Below are 17,477 nucleotides of genomic sequence, written 5' to 3'. Positions count from 1 at the left end.
ACATTTATTTTCATTTATTTGAAAGGAAGAGACAGAAACGTGGAAACACAGAGACAGACAGACCGATCTTCCATTAACTGGTGTCTTTTCCAACTGCCTGTAGCAGGGCTGGACTAGGCTGAAGCCAAAAGCCTGGAACTCAATCTGGGTTTCCTACAATGGTGTCAGGGATCCAACTACTAGAACCATTACCTGAAGCCTCCTAGGATGCACATTAGCAGGAAGCAAGAGTGGAGCCAGGATTTATCCCAAGCATACCAATATAAGATGTGGGGGTCCTAAGAGGCATCTTAACTGCTGTGCCCAATGTCTACCTCAGTATTTTAATTTTTACTTATATTCATTTGAAAGGCAGCAAGACTGAGAAATAGATGGGAGAGAAATATCCCTGGTTCACTCTCCAAATACCCATGGCAGCCAGGCCTGGGCCAGGCCAAAGACAGCATTATCAGGGTCTCCTAAGTGGTTAGCAGAGATTCAACTACTTGAGGTATCACCTGCTGTTCCCTCAGAGTGCATATTAGCAGGGAGCTGGATTGAAGTAGAGTAGCCAAGACTCCAACAAGCACTTCGATATGGGATGTGGGCTTATCAATGGGAAACCTCCATTTTCTTTATATGGTCTTCAGTTGATAAGACATCTGGGTTGATTACATATCTTAGCTGTTGCGAATTGAGTTGCAATAAATATGGGAGTACAGATACCTCATTATTTGTGTATACAAAGGTTATTGATTTTTCTGTGTTAATTTGTTATCCTGCAACTGTACCAAACTCTGAGTTCCAATAGTCTTAGTGGAGTCTTTTGGTTCTTCTAAAATAGAATCATGTCATCTGTAAACAGGGATAATCTCCTTTACAATTTGTATCCTTTTCACTTTTTTGTTGTCTAATGGCTCTGGCTAAAACCCCCAGAACTATACTGAATAGCAATGGTGAAAGTGAGCATCTTTGTTTGGTTCTGGATCTTAGTGGAAATGCCTCCAACTTTTCCCTATTCAATATGATGCTGGCTGTGTGTCGGTCAAAGATTGCCTTGACTGTGTTGAGGTTGTGTTCCTTCTATACTCAGTTTAAAGTTTTTATCATGAAAGGATGCTGTATTTTATAAAATACTTTCTCTGCATATATTGAGATAATCATACAGTTTTTATTCTTTGGTTCATTAATGTGATGTATCACACATATTGATTTGCATATGTTGACTCACCCCAGAATATTAGGGATAAAATGCTACTTGGTCCAGGTGAGTGATCTTTCTAATATGCATATAGATTTGATTATCCAGTATTTTATTGTGGAGTTTTGCATCTATTTTCATTGGGGATACTGGCCTATTGTATCCTTTATTGGTTTTGGAATTAAGGTGATACTGGCCTCATAGAAGGAGTCTGAGAGGATTCCCCTCCCTTTCAATTGTTTTGAATAGTTTGAAGAAGAATTAGTTTTTTTTTTGACAGGCAGAGTTAGTGAGAGAGAGACAAAGGTCTTCCTTCTGCTGGTTCACCCCCTAAATGGCCGCTATGGCCAGCACGCTGCACCGATCCAAAGCCAGGAGCGAGATGTTTCCTCCTGGTCTCCCATGCGATGCAGGGCCTAAGCATTTGGGCCATCCCCTACTGCCTTTCCTGGCCACAGCACAGAGCTGGACTAGAAGAGGAGCAACTGGGACAGAATCCGGCACCCCAACTTACTGGGACTAGAACCTGGGGTGCTAGCGCTGCAGGCGGAGGATTAGCCTAGTGAGGCATGGTGCCAGCCTGGAATTAGTCCTACTCTGGTAGGATTTAGCAGTGAAGCTATCTGGTCCTGGGCTTTTCTTTGATGGGAGGCTCTTTATTACAGATTCAATCTCTGTCTTGGTTATTGGTCTATTTACGTTTTCCATGTCTTCATGACTCCATTTTGGTAGACCGCATGTGTCCAGAAATCTATCCATTTCTTTTTTTTTTTTTTTTAAGATTTATTTATTTGAAAGTCAGAATTACACAGAGAGAGGGGCGGCAGAGAGAGAGAGAGAGAGAGAGAGGGAGGTCTTCCATCTGCTGGTTCACTCCCCAAATGGCCATAACAGCTGGAGCTGCGCCAATCCAAAGGCAGGAGCTTCCTCTGGATCTCCCACATGGGTGCAGGGACCCAAGAACTTGGGTCATCTTCTACAGCTTTCCTAATCATAGCAGAGAGAGCTGGATTGGAAGTGGAGCAGCGGGACTTGAATGGCTGCCCATATGGGATGCCAGCACTGCAGGCGGTGGCTTTACTCACTACGCCATGACACCGGCCCCTATCCATTTCTTCTAGATTTTCCAATTTGTTGATATATAGATAGCTGTTTGTAGTAATTCCTGATGATTTTTTTTACTTTTGTGGTATCCACTGTTATATCTCCTTTTTCATCTCTAATTTTACTAATTTGGGTCTTCTTTCTTTTGTAGTTAGACCAATGGTGTATCAATTTTGCTTATTTTTTCCAAAATATCAGACTTCAATTCACTGATCTTTTATGTCTTTGTTTGTTTTCAAACTTCTCTCTAACTCTCCCCTGGGAATGAACTTCCTCTGCATTTGCTCTTTTATCTTCCCCTGGCCAAAATAAGCATATCTTTTCCCTATTCAGCCATCTTGGAAACCCAATCCCTCTGGGTTTAACCTTCAGTCATCATGTGTACCACTGGTGGGTCCTTTGTTGTGGCATGTTCTTTGATACTGCTGGGACTTTGGTCATATTCTTTCTCTGATAAGTACCCTATCCTCCACCAACTTTCATGTAGATAATGTCTAATCCTGTCTGAAGACTCCAATTAGAATTTACCTTTTCTGGCAAGTCTTTGCTGTTCCTACCAGACAAAAAGTGATGCTGACATGTGGCATATAATTCTCCTCTATCATTTACAACATTTGTCTGTTTCCTCACTGAGCTAAGACATAGTATGGGTATTTTCATTTTGGTATCTTTAATAAAGGGAAATGTTGGCCAAATAAAAAAAAAATGTTAGAATTAAAGCCCACCAGGAAATTTCATCAATCCTATTTTTTTTTCCTCTCTCTTTCACATATACTGTGATCCAGTCAGAGTGAAGTCATTTGTTCTAATAAATATCTGAAGAGTTCCTACTCCTGTCTTTGGGGCTTTGCTGACTGGTTTGCTCATCTCAAATCTTCTACAGTTATCAGGGGGATTAAATATTAAGAGCATGGATTTCAGAGTTAAACTAACCTAATACAAATTCTGACTCTGTACATTATGTACACGAGCTTGGGTAAGTGACTTTGCCTATCAGTCTCATCTTCCTCATCTGTAAAATGAAAATGATCAGACCTAACACTAAGTAGGATGACATGATTAATCAATCTACTCTCCAGGTGAAAACAGGCAATCAGTAAGTGGAAGCCAGTGTTTACCATTGCTTGAGGCCTGGCTTCAATGCCAACTCATTTGTCAAGTCTGCCCTTTTCCTCATGTGACTGAGACTGCCAGTTATCTACCCAAGAACCATTCCTTTTTCTTTATGAATGGAACCCTGTTTGGGTTGGGAAAGAAAATGTTCTCAAGTCTTCCTTGGAAATCTGGCTAGCTCTGTGATATCCTCTGGCTCATGAGATATAAGCAGAAGTTAACAGGTGGAATTTTAGAGAAATATCCTTGAAAGGACCAAAATCCCTGTCATTCTCTTTCCTGTGTGGAATGGGATACAACGGCTAGTCCTCCAGGAGTTACTCTGTATGGATGAGGAAGAAGGACTGAAAAGTTGGAGCCTGGGTTTCTGATGACATAACCAAATTGTTGCATAATCCCTGGACTGCCCAACTTGACTTCTTTTCATCAAAATTAAACAAATTTCTAAGTCATTTAAAGCATAATTTTGGAGGCAAGCACTCTGGTGTAGTATACAATGCTGGCATACCTTATGCTAGTGCTATTTCAAGTCCTAGCTGCTTTGCTTCCAATCCAGCTTCCTGCTACTGCATCTAAGATGGTAGGAGAAGATTGCTCAAGTGCCCCTACAACCCAAATGGGAGGTCAGGATAGAGTTCTGAGCTCTTGGCTTGGAATGGTTGAGATCTGGCTGTAGCAACAATTTGGAGGAGTACACCAGCAGACAGAAGATCTGTCATTCTCCTTGTCTTTCAAATAAGTACTTTAAAAAAGCATTTTTAAAAAAGATTTATCTTATTTATTTGAAAAAAAAAAAAGTGACAGGGAGAGAGGGAGAGACAAAGCGAGAGAGACCTTTGACCTGCTGGCTCACTCCCCATAAGGCTACAATGTCTGGGGCAGGCCAAAGCCAGGAGTCTAGAACTCAACCTGGGTCTCCCATGTGGATGGCAGAGGCATCCATGTTAGCAGGGAGCTAGATTAGAAGTGGAGCAGCCAGCACCTGAACCAGCACTCCGATATGGGATGCTGGCAATTGCAGCCAGTGGCTTAACCCACTGTGTCACAACACCAACCCCTCAAAAGCATTACTTTTTGTTTTCATTTACATATGTTAATTTTTGGTCTTTGAGCATCTCTTGATTACTACCTGACACATCTTTTTTTTTTTTTTTTTTTTTTTTGACAGGCAGAGTGGACAGTGAGAGAGAGAGACAGAGAGAAAGGTCTTCCTTTGCCGTTGGTTCACCCTCCAATGGCCGCCGCGGCCGCGCGCTGCGGCCGGCGCACTGCGCTGATCCGATGGCAGGAGCCAGGAGCCAGGTGCTTTTCCTGGTCTCCCATGGGGTACAGGGCCCAAGCACCTGGGCCATCCTCCACTGCACTCCCTGGCCACAGCAGAGAGCTGGCCTGGAAGAGGGGCAACCGGGACAGAATCCGGCGCCCCAACCGGGACTAGAACCTGGTGTGCCGGCGCCGCTAGGCGGAGGATTAGCCTAGTGAGCCACGGCGCCGGCCTGACACATCTTAATAAACACTTTTGTCTTGGAATATCTTAGCACTTCATCTGTACCCCACTCTTTAGGTATAATCACCTAATTTTTTAGTTATTCAAATGCTTATCTTTCCTATGGCTTGGTACATTTCATCAGGATAGATCCATGTCAGGTTCATCTTAGTTCATGCAATCAGATAAGTAAAACTGAATACACAAAAGCATTTTGTAAACTGAAGTCACATTATCTAGTGACAATCAAAAACACATACAGGAGGAGCTGAGGACCTCAGCACCAGCTCTTGAGTGAGGTGAGACCAGTCTGCAGCAGTCCAAGCCACCAGCAAGAGCCCGGTAGGAATCTGGCTTGGAGCCCTGTGGGGAACAGTATTCCTGGAAAACTAGAGGAGAAAAAAATTGGGGTGGGGGGGCTTGTTTTTCTCTCCTCAGCCACCCTACAATGCACGACCTGTAACAAGCTGAAGAGGACAAGCACCATTTTGGACATATATAACAGCTACATCAGCTCGTGTCCATGTGCCCAGCAACCAGCTGAGAGGAGACATCTGTGTTTGGCAGGGAGAAGTGACGGGAGCTGGGTGCTTATGACTGTGAGAAGCTTCTGTGCTGGGACTGTGAGAACACTGTGGCTGCACTGGCGGGCTCAGAGTATGGCTGGGACTTCGGGCAGTCACTGTCGCAGGCTCCCACATGCTCAGGGCTCCCTGATTCCCTGGTGAGGGCCACTGCTATGGAATCTATGCTTGCTTACACTGAAGACTGCACAGATCCTTTGTGCTGTTCTTTTGTAGTGCAGATGAATATTATACCCACTGGGGCTAGCGCCCAGGCACTGGTCTCCTTTGAGGAGAGGAGGCGAGCTCAGACTACATTAACAGAGCTGAGAGAGAGAGAGACTGAGATTTACCATACCCATTCTGAGTGTCACCTGGGATACTCCTTTCACCCTGGAGCACTGAACAGAGTTCCCTCACCACACCCACCACATACCTCAGGCTATTCACTGAAAAAGTGGACAGTCCACTAATGCATAGAGGATTAAAGCCAAAACAGGGGAAAAACAAAGAAGAAACCAACAAGTATCTCCACACATGCCGAATAATAAACACACCAATTCAAGAAACAAGAATAAAGGAGACAACATGACACCCCCAAAAGAATAACACTTTAATACTATAATGTGAAAATGAAGAAATTTAAGAAATGCCAGAAATGGAATTAAAAAAATTGATCATAGGATTACTCAGAAGTAATCAGAAGCAAATCCACGAACTAGTGAAATCCATATGTGACATGAAAGAACCTTTCTCCCACAAAATTGAGATCTTAAAGGGAAATCAAAATAAACTTGGAAATGAAGAATAGAACAAATAAAAAATGCAACGGAAAGCCTTAATAACAAAATCAGTGAAGCAGAAGAAACAATATCCCACTTAGAAGACAAATCACAGGAAATTATATAGTCAGACCAGAAACAAGATCAAATTAGAACTAAAAAACACTGAGATCTACAGGATACTATCAAACTACTCAACATATAGGTCCTAGGAGTTCTTGAAGGTGTGGAAGGAGAAAAAGGATTAGAAGGCCTTTTTAGTGAAATAATAACAGAAAACTTTCTTAATGTGGAGAAAGGGATATCTAAATACAAGAAGCACATAGAACTCGTAATAGACATGACACACTGAAGTCAAACTCTACACAATAAAACAAAAGGAAAAGAAAAGATTCTAAAATATGCATGAGAGAAACACCAGATTTCTTTCAGAGGATCTCCAATTGGACTCACAGTGGACTTCTAATCGGAAACCCTACAGGCTAGGAGAGAATGGAGAGATATATTCCAAGTCTTAAGAGAAAAAAACTGTCAAACCCAGAATACTGCAAAGCTCTCATTAACGAATGAAAGTGATATAAAGACCTTCAATAACAAACAGAAATTGATAGAATTTGTCACTGCCTGCCCAGCCTTGCAAAAGATGCTTAAGGATGTGCTGTACACAGAAATACAGAAACATGGTCATCAATATGAAAGGAGGTGAAGGCAGAAAATCTCCTAGTAAAAGTACAAAGAAAAACCCAAGTGAAAAAAGGAATATTTATGGAAAAATGGCAGGGCAAAGTCATTACTTCTCAAGTCACCTTGACTGTAAAAAGCCTCAACTCTCCAGTTAAAAGACACAGATTGGCTGAATGGATTAAAAACAAAATCCATCTATTTTCTGCCTACAAGAAACACATCTCACCAACAAAGATGCATGTAAACTAAAAGTGTAAGGATGGAAAAGATATTCCATGCTAACAGAAATCAAAAAAGATATCAGACAATATCAGACAATATAGACTTTAACACAAAAACTGTTAAAAGAGATGAAGAAGGGCACTATCTAATGATTAAAGGATCAATTGAACAGGAAGATGTGGCTACCATAAACATATATGCACCTAATTACAGGGAACCTGGCTATTTAAAAGAAATGTTAAGGGACCTAAAGGGAGACACAGACTCAAATCCAATAGTAATGGGGGACTTTAATACCCTACTTTCAGCAATGGACTAATCAACCAGACAGAAAATCAGCAAGGAAACAACATAGTTAATCAACACTATAGACCAAATGGACCTAACAGATATCTAAAGAACTTTCCATCCTACAGCTACAAAATATACATTCTTCTCACCAGTGCATGGAACTTTCTCTAGGATTGACCACATGCTAGGCCATAAAGCAAGTCTCAGCAAATTCAAAAAAACTGAAATCATACCATGCATCTTCTCTAACCACAATGGAATGAAGCTGGTAATCAACAGCTCAGGAATCTCTAGAACATATACAAACACATGGAGACTGAACAATATGGGTTAGTGAAGAAATCAAAAGAGAAGTCAAAAAATTTCTGGAAGCAAATGAAGATGAGAACACAACATATCAAAACTTATGAGATACAGCAAAAAACAGTGTTAAAAGGAAAGTTTATAGAAATTGCTGCCTACATCAAGAAACTGGAAAGGCATCAAACAAATGAGCTATCAATGCATCTTAAGGATCTTAAAAAAAAAAAAAAACAGCATACCAAACCCAAAACTAGTAGAAGAAAAGAAATGATTAAAATTAGAGAAGAAATAAACAAAATTGAATCAAAAAAACAATACAAAAGATCAGCAAAATGAAGAACTGGTTTTTTGAAAACATAAACAAAATTGACATACCATTGGCCCAACTAACCAAAAAAAGGAGGGAGAAGATTCAATTTAATAAAATTAGAGATGAAAAAGGAAATTTAACAACAGACACCACAGAAATAAAAAGAATCATCAGAAATTACTACAAAGAGCTGTATGCCAACAAACTGGGAAACTCAGGAGAAATGGATAGATTCTTAGACACATATAACTACCTAAATTGAGCCATGAAGATACTGAAAACCTACAGATCCATTACCCAGATGGAAACTGAATCAGTAATAAAGACCCTACCATCAAAGAAAAGCCCAGGACTCCAATTCTTTTCAAGCTATTCAATTGAATCCAATAACATATTGGAAAGATCATTCACCTGGACCAAGTTGGACTTATTCCTTGTATGCAGGGATAGTTCAACACTCGCAAATCATTCTGATATATCACATTAAAAAACTGAAGAACATAGACCATGTAGACAATAGATGCAGAGATAGCATTTGATAAAATACAACACTTTTATGATGAAAACTCTAAGGAGATTGGGTATAGAAGGGGCATTCCACAACACAATCAAGGCAATTTATGACAAACCCACAGCCAGCGTCCTATTGAATGGGGAAAAGTGGAAGTATTCCCACTGAGATCTGGAACCAGGCAATGATGCCCACTGTCATTATTGCTATTAATATTGTCCTGGAAGTTTTAGCCAGAGCCATTAGGCAAGAAAAAGAAATCAAAGGGATATAAATTGGGAAGGAGGAAGTCAAACTATCCCTATTTACAGATGACATGATTCTATATAGAGGGGATCCAAAAGACTCCTCTAAGACTACTGGGACCTACAGAAGAGTTTGGTAAAGTAGCAGGATATAAAATCAACACTCAAAAATCAACATGCTTATATAGACAGGTGATGCCAAGGCTGAGAAAGAACTTCTAAGATCAATCCCATTCAAAACAGCTACCAAAAAAAAAATCAAATGCCTTCAAATAAATTTAACCATGGATGTCAAAGATCTCTATGATGAGAATTACAAAACATTAAAGAAAGAAATAGAAAAAAATGTGGGGCCAGTGCCATGGCTCACTTGGTTGATCCTCAGCCTGTGGTGCCGGCATCCCATGTGGGTGCCAGGTTCTGGTCTTGGTTGTTCCTTTTCCAGTCCAGCTCTCTGCTGTGGCCCAGGGCCACTCTGGAGGAGGAGTGGAGGATGGTCCGAGTGCTTGGGCCCCTGCACCCGCATGGGAAACCAGAAAGAAGCACCTGGCTCCTGGCTTTGGATCGGCACAGTGCTGGCCGTGGCAGCCATTTGTGGAGTGAACCAACAGAGAGAAGACCTTTCTCTGTCTAACTCTACCTGTCAAGTAAATATATATAAAAAAAAAGAAAAAATGATGCTGAAATTCATATGGAAAACAGGAGACTGAATAGCTAAAGCAATCTTAATACAAAAAAAAACAAAAACAAAAACAAAAAAACACAGAGCTGGAGGCATCACAACACCAGATTTTAAGACATACAACAGAGCAGTTATAATGAAAAGAGCTTGGTAATGGTACAAAAACAGATGGATAGACCAATGGAATAGAATATGAACACCAGAAATCAATTCATATATCTACAACCATCTTTTCTTTGACAAAGGAGCTAAAAATTAATCCCTGATGCAAGGACAGTGTCTTCAACAAATGGTGCTAGGAAAACTGGATCTCCACATGCAGAAGTATGAAGCAAGACCCCTACCTCACAACTTACACAAAAATCTACTCAAAATGGAGTAAAGACCTAAATCTATGACCCGATACCATCAAATTATTAGAAAACACTATGGGAATCCTGCAAAACATTGGCATAGACAAAGAGTTCTTGGAAAAGACTCCAGAGCCACGGGCAATGAAAGCCAAAATTGACAAAAGGGATTACATCAAACTAAGGAGAAACACTCAGAAAAGTGAAGGGGCAACCTACAAAATGGGAAAAATTATTTGCAAACTATGCAATTGATAAAGAATCAATAACCAGAATAATATAAAGAGATCAAGAAACTCAACAACAACAAAACAATCCAATTATGAAATGGGGAAAGGATTTAAACAGGCATTTTTCAAAAGAGGAAATTCAAATGCCCAACTGACACTTGAAAAAATGCTCAGGATCACTAGCGTCAAAGAAATGCAAATCAAAACCACAATAAGGTTTCACCTCATCCCTGTTAGAATGGCTTTCATAAAGAAATCCAAAAACAACAAATGCTGGTGAGGATGTGGGAAAAAAGGACCCCTAATCCTCTGTTGGTGGGAATGTAAACTGGTAAAACTACTATAAAAGATAGTCTGGAGATACCTGAGAAATCTGAATATAGCCTACAATATGACCCAGCCATACCACTTCTGGGAATTTATCAAAGGGAAATGAAATCAACATACGAAAGAGTTATCTTTCGTACCCCCATGTTTATTGTAGCTCAATTCACAATAGCTAGGACATGGAATCAACCCAAATGCCCATCAATTAAAGACTGGATAAAGAAATTATGGGACATGTACACCATAGAATACTACACAGCACTAAAAAAAAAACAAAAACAAAAAACCTGAAATCTGTTTACTTGCAGCAAAATGAATGAAACTGGAAAACATTATACTTAGTGAAATAAGGCAGTCTCAAAGGGAGAATACCGTATGTTCTCTCTGACCTGTGATAACTAAGAGAGCACATAAAAGGCAATCTGTAAAAGTGAAACTGAAACTTTGAGAAGCAATGACTTTGAACAGTCCTTGTCTCAGCTGTTGAGGAACAGTTTTTTTTTTTTTTTTATACAATTTGTTGAACACTTTACTTAGTACAGAGTTAATCTTCTGTGTATAAAGTTAATTGAAAATAAATCTTAGTGAAAAATAAGACTGGGAATAGGAGAGGGAGGTAAAGAGGGGTGGGAGTATGGATAAGGTAGGAAAAATCACTATATTCCTAAAGTTGTATTTATGAAATGCATGAAGGTTGTCTTCCTTAAATAAAAGGTTTCTCTGGGGGAAAAAAAAACACATATAGTTGCAGGTAATAACATTTTAAACTTTAAGATAAACATAGGTATACTTTTGTGAATCATCCAGTAAGTTACAGATATGACATGTTTAGATTTAATATATATATACACACACACATATATGAAATTATTAAGAAGTCATCACTACCTTGAAATGCTGGTGTTCAACTAGCCAGTTGTAAACATGCATGGTCTATAGTCTGAAAAGAGGTTATTCAAAATACCTTTGCATTTTAGATAGAAAGGTTGAAAATATAATTACCATCCTTACAGCTCCACCTTTCCCACGATTCTTCACCAGTTTTATCACTCGTACTTTGTCACTTCCATATTTCTCACAATATTTGAAAGCTACCTGTCAAGTTACACAAAAATCAAAGTAAAATCAACTTGCATTCCAAGAGAGTTATGTAAACAAGGTGTCTCATTTTGGCTCAAACACTGCTATATGAGTTTACCTCTTCTTGCGATGAGATTATATGAGGTGTGTTCTGGTGGCCCAGAGGAGTTGTAGAATTCCTGTTTCCAAGATATGCCCTTACCTAATAGGCTGAAGCTACAGTTCAATTTCCTGCAGAGGAGCCACCAGAGCAAGCAACAACTCTCTTCTCTTCTTGAACCCTCTACCCACCCAGCTGTCAGAAAAAAGAAAAGTTGTGTGCTGACTGACTGAACACACCTGTAATCAGGCCCTCCACTCTGGATAAGACTTGTTTACTTCCTCTGTTCAGGAAGGGATCTTACCTGCCAGTGAGGCCAGCTGTGTCCTAGACATTTCCCCCAAAACCTTTTTTTCTGAAACCCTCCTTTCTCGGCAGACATCCATGCCATAACTTGTCTTGCTCTCCTCAATTTTCAATCTCTCCTCTACTGGCTCCTCAGTTTTGAATTTGCTCAAACCTCTAAAGTGCTAACAACTTAACTTTGACTTTAATGTCCTCACAAGCAACTGTCACTACTGACTTATACTCAAATACAGGGATCTATATTTGCTATCTGCATTTTTTCATAACCCACTTATTCTCCAATCCACTAAAGCGTGGCTCATGCCCTTTGCTTTTCCACTTCCCTTCTCCTTAGTCTCACTCCATAAAAGGCACCTTCTCCTTTTGACAATCATTTCTGTAGGCAGTTGTTAGGTTATTCTCATCTAATGTTTGTTCTCCTTCCTCTCCTTTTTTACTTCTCACCACTAACGTACTCCTTTTCCTTCGCTTGTTCTTTAAATGTTGATCATTCTCACAGGTACAGTATGACTGTACAGCTTAGGGGCATCAACTGGCCACCTTCTCTCAATATAGAAACTCAATGGGAGCCATTGCATGGATTTAATTACTGCTTATGATATGTTTATGGAAGCCAAATGTCTGTCAATAGCCTAGACTTCTCCCCTATGTCATCTAGATGTATATTAGATACAGAATGCCAGAATTTCATCCACCTGCTCCTTGCACCCCTGCACATTTTAAATTATTCCTCATTGCAGCAAAAAGCATCATCTACAAGTTGCTCAGGCTGAAGGCCTGAGATAGCTTCCATCTCTATTACCCATTACAATTGGCTGGCTACTAAACCTCATCACATGGATTTCCAAAATGCCACCTCATCTCGGAACTCCATGCCATGCTCACCACTACTTACTGACCTAGCTTAGGTGGACCTATGGCTATTGCCCTACCTCACACTTCACTGTGCAAATATCTTCAATGATGACCTGTAGCTTTCAAAAGTTTCAGGCGTAAGTTCTCAACCAAGGCCCCTCTGTGCCTTGGTCCTCACCTAACTTTTTCAGCTTTAGCTCCTGATGCTGCCCTGTTAGTAGCTTGTACAACAGCAGTATTTGAGACTTCCAGAGCATACTATGCTCTCACACTCCATTTCTTCTCTTAGAGCACTTAGTCACCTGGCAGGCTAGCTTAAGACAGCTCAAACATCATTTCTTTTTCCTAGCTTCTGTAAGCATCCTCACCTTCCCCCAGTCATAAAGCAAGCAAAATTCTAATAATTTGTGTTCCTAAAGCACCTAAGTTTACTCACCATGTAATGTAATTGTAGACCTTTTCCATAGGATGGGAGCTACTTGCAGGCAAGGATTAATATTTCTAGTGCCTGACATGCAGTCTAGAACTGCCTAGTCTTAATGAGCAGATGCAACCACAATCCTCTGTGCATACTCCTACTGTAGCACTATTGCAGGCACCATTAATAGCTGCCTACCCAACAAACAACATCTCTGATTCTTCATTGCACAGTGATAATCACAGAGTCCTAGAGAATGAACCATGATTGGTCTAAGTCATTTCTACCAACAACTTTCCCTGCCTCCCTTGCAGATGTGAGAGGTCATGTCACCAGGTTGTGGCTTATGGGTGTGGGGGACTTCTGTTGAAGATTTTTAGTCTCAATTAAAAAGGAAAAAGGCATGCACGAATGACTCTTGAAGTCCTGATTATTTCTTTCTTACTGCAGGAAACATGTTATTTGAATCTGTGGTCATTGTATGATGAGGCAGTGTACAACAACTCAAAGAATATTAACCCAGTAACTTAATGCTGGTTAAATGCTTACTGGCTATAGAATCAATTATGTCCAGACTTCCTGTGTATGAGATAATCAAATACTTTTATTACCTCAGCTACTGTCTATGATAGTTCCTGACAGAAATATCTAACACATTGTGGTTTAATTATTTGGTGCATCTCCCTGGTATTGAATGTGAACTCCTTCAAGGCAGAGTCGTCTTACATCTTTGTATTCCAGTAACTGTCAGAGCCCTGGGCTCATGCTGACAGTTCAAGAACTGTCTATTCAAAGAACATTTGTTTGAACTGTAGATGTTTACTCTGGAATGCCACAAAGCTTGATAATCAAAAGACTCCAAACCAAGGAAGATTGAAGTCACAGAAAGAACCAAGTAGAATTTGACTTGGCTGGGATGAAAGGCTCCCTAAATGATATGAAGAAAATGAAGAAAGCATATATTCTTTTTTTTTTTTTTTTTTTTTTTTTTTGACAGGCAGAGTTAGTGAGAGAGAGAGAGACAGAAAGGTCTTCCTTCTGTTGGTTCACCCCATAATGGCTGCTACGGTTGGTGCGCTGCACTGATCCAAAGTCAGGAGCCAGGTGCCTCCTCCTGGTCTCCCACGCAGGTGCAGGGCCCAAGCACTTGGGCCATCCTCCACTGCCTTCCCGGGCCACAGCAGAGAGCTGGACTGGAAGAGGAGCAACCGGGCAGAACCAGCGCCCCAACTGGGACTAGAACCCGGAGTGCTGGCACCGCAGGCAGAGGATTAGCCTAGTGAGCCATGGCGCCGGCTGAAAGCATATATTCTTGAAGCCACACCCGTTTGAAACAGACGCACACGAGAGCTTTGTAGTGTGCCCTTCAGAACACTGCAGCAGCTGCCACTTGCCCATTTGTGAATTTAGCTCACTTTGTGCACTGACTCACTCTGATATTTTATAGATGTCACGTATGGGCCCAATATGCTTTTGTACTATACTTCATGTGTAACTTTTGCCTTCCTAGTCTGAAACTCCTCAGGAATACGAGCTATAGATAAAATCTTCCCCATACCCCTCAGGATGTGAGAAGGTAACAGGCAGTCAGTATACACACAACACTTAGTATGGTATCGAGCTTTGAGTTTCCATGGAACTTAGGAGGACCAGGGCCAACTGCTAAGCTCTCCCTCGCTTGCTGATAAGGGACAGCTCTGCTCTTTCCAGGAGACCAGCCTGCCACTCACGTATCAAAGGCTGCCAGGAAGAGTGCTCTGCAGGAAAACTGCTCTTCCTCAGTCTGGCTGAGGCTGCTCTGTAATCTCATCAGCAAATACCCAGTGTTTACTTTCTGTGCCACTTCCCTCATGTATCAACAAACCATGGAGAGAGTTTGTGTTCACTAGTTTCACGTCACACATGCTATTCCACATGCAGCACTTGCACTTTCCAAAACACATCCCACCAATTCCTTCTGCCTTTATGCCAAGGCATAATTTTTTCATTCTGAATTACAATTTTTGTTATGACAGCATAAAAAGAATATTCAGTAGAAACCATACTTCAAACGTTGATCTTTCCCCAGGCAGCGATCAACAGAGTACTCCTCTTTTGGATGCTTGGCAGTGGCAGCAGTCATAGCTCTGGCAGTTCTATGGTCACCAGGGGACACAACCCATCCTATGCAGTCTGGCCCACAGGCCTTATCATTTGGTTTGTCCCTGCCAAGGCATCCCAGGTGGGACTCAAAGTTCAATAAATCTATTGCAGGCAACTTTTTAAGTTGTACAGCCTGTGAATGTTATAAATATACAAACACTCTTGGCAGAAAACAGCATCCTCACTGCTGCTTTACAGCGTGCTGTGTAGTTTCACTGTGATGTTCAGGAAGTCAGCTGGATTAAATGTGTTTTCCACTTATAAAACTTTCAGCTCTCAATGGATCTATCAGAATATAACCACATCATAAGTGGAACAGAATCTACTTTACCCACATTTCTAGTTAACTTAGAAGGTAGTTCAAAAGCCACTTCCTTTTCTCTCAAATTCGTTATAGAATTTATCTTTGGCCCACTTTTCACCTGCATTACAGAATTTGTGGGTGTGTCACAGAATGCCCTAGAGGCTCCTTCCACAAAGGGGTGGGCCCTATACTCTTATGGCCCATCTGGTGCCAAGGTCTTTGTACACAGTTGGCATTTAACAAAAAATTCACTGATGTATCATGAAGTGAATGGATATTTTTCTGTACAATGATATTAAGTTCCATTATGTTGTGATTTAACACGACTGTAAAGAGTACTGTAAATGAATGCTTTATTACAGAATCATGAATATGAAAGAACATGTGAGGCATACTTAATTATAAAATAAAAACAGGGGCTGGCACTGTGGCGCAGCGGGTTAAAACCACAGTCTGCAGCGCCGGCATCCAATATGGGCACTGGTTCAAGTCCCGGCTGCCTCACTTCCAATCCAGCTCTCTGCTGTGGCCTGGGAAAGCAGTAGAAGATGGCTCAAATCCTTGGGCCCCTGCTCCCGTGTGAGAGACCTGGAAGAAGCTCCTGGCTTCAGATTGGCACAGCTTCAGCTACTGTGGCCATCTGGGGAGTGAAGCAGTAGATGGAAGACTTCTCTCTCTCACTCTCTGACTTTGCTTCTCTATAACTCTGCCTTTCAAATAAATAAATAAATAAATCTTTTTAAAAATATCAGATGTTTGGAGATTAATTTATCAAGGACAGGAGCGAGACTGAATCAATGCACAATGAAGCTGAACAAGGAAGACAGCCAGTTCCAGGTCTAGGAACTCAGTGTGGAAGGGGATAGTGCCTGGAACACTGGCACTGCCCATTCTCGGTAAATCCAGATGAGGCACACCAAATAACTATCTGACACCCAGTGTAAATGTGAGGGCAGCTTCCCAGGTGCATGGCTGCTTTAGAAACGGCATAAATTGACAGGCAAGGAGTTAGTTCTCTGGAAACCACAGTAAATTGCTGTTGGTATTTTTCCTTTCTTGTTGGTGACATTTGAAGCTTCCCTGGCCTACGGAGTGTAGGCTTATTTCCCAAATTTAAAGGAATCAAATCTCTGATTTTTCTACTACTACCCACACTGGAACAATGGAGAGTGTCACAGTCTCAGGGTCCTGTGGAAAGTGGAAGCTAAGATTTCTCAAGTGTAAACAGCTTGGTCTATCTACTGGAAACTCTAAATTCAAGTATATTTTACCTTTGAAGTCTGGTCTCTACTGCCATCATCAACTACTATCACCTCGTAAGTGAATGTAGGATCTTGTTTCTGTAAGAAGCAAAAATAAAATAAGGCCATTTGGCATAACTTCCATGCAGGTTTCTCACACAACGGTAAGTAATTTTAAAAACGGGGCAGCAGTCGTTTAACAGCAGGTTAAGCCACTGCTGGGGCACCCACATCCCCAGTCAGAGTGCCTGGATCAAGTTCTGGCTCTGCATCTGATCCAGCTTCCTGCTAGTGTACACCCTGGCAGACAGCATCAGATGGTCCAAGTACTTGAGTTTCTGCCATCCACATGAAAGAACTGGATGAAGTTCTGCTCCTGGTTGTAGCCTGGACCAGCCCCAGCTGTTGCAGGCATTGTAAAATGATGGATGCGAGACTCCCTTGCCCCTCTTTCCCCCTCTCCATATAACTCTAACTTCCAAATATATAACTTTAAAAAAAAAATTTCAGTGTCAAAATATATAAACTAGATGTACGAATCACACAAAATAAAAAGACTAAGAACAAAAAAGGAGACGGACACTGGGGAGAAGAAGAGGGCAATACTGACTAAATCACTCCATGTGCCTTACCCTCTGCCTGGCTACC

At 41.1% G+C, this 17,477-nt stretch overlaps 1 protein-coding gene across 4 annotated transcripts in view; it reads right to left on the bottom strand.

Annotated features, from left to right (window-relative positions):
• The window catches only part of ALG5 (ALG5 dolichyl-phosphate beta-glucosyltransferase), a 51,075-nt gene that overhangs the window by 27,451 nt on the left and 6,147 nt on the right, over window positions 1–17,477 (bottom strand). For 2 of the 4 annotated variants that reach the window (XM_051831797.2, XM_002720603.5), the window contains 2 exons: window positions 16,860–16,928; window positions 11,386–11,478 (listed from right to left, as the gene is read on the bottom strand). In XM_051831797.2, coding sequence (XP_051687757.1) covers window positions 11,386–11,478; window positions 16,860–16,928 — 162 coding nt within the window. The remainder of the gene's footprint in view (window positions 1–11,385; window positions 11,479–16,859; window positions 16,929–17,477) is intronic. The other 2 variants (XM_051831798.2, XM_008273561.4) reach the window with 1 other exon arrangement.

The sequence above is a fragment of the Oryctolagus cuniculus genome, chromosome 9 (assembly GCF_964237555.1).
Source record: "Oryctolagus cuniculus chromosome 9, mOryCun1.1, whole genome shotgun sequence".
Classification (NCBI taxonomy): domain Eukaryota; kingdom Metazoa; phylum Chordata; class Mammalia; order Lagomorpha; family Leporidae; genus Oryctolagus; species Oryctolagus cuniculus.
Note: the sequence above shows the minus strand (reverse complement) of the source record. Positions and strands in the feature narration are given on the sequence as shown.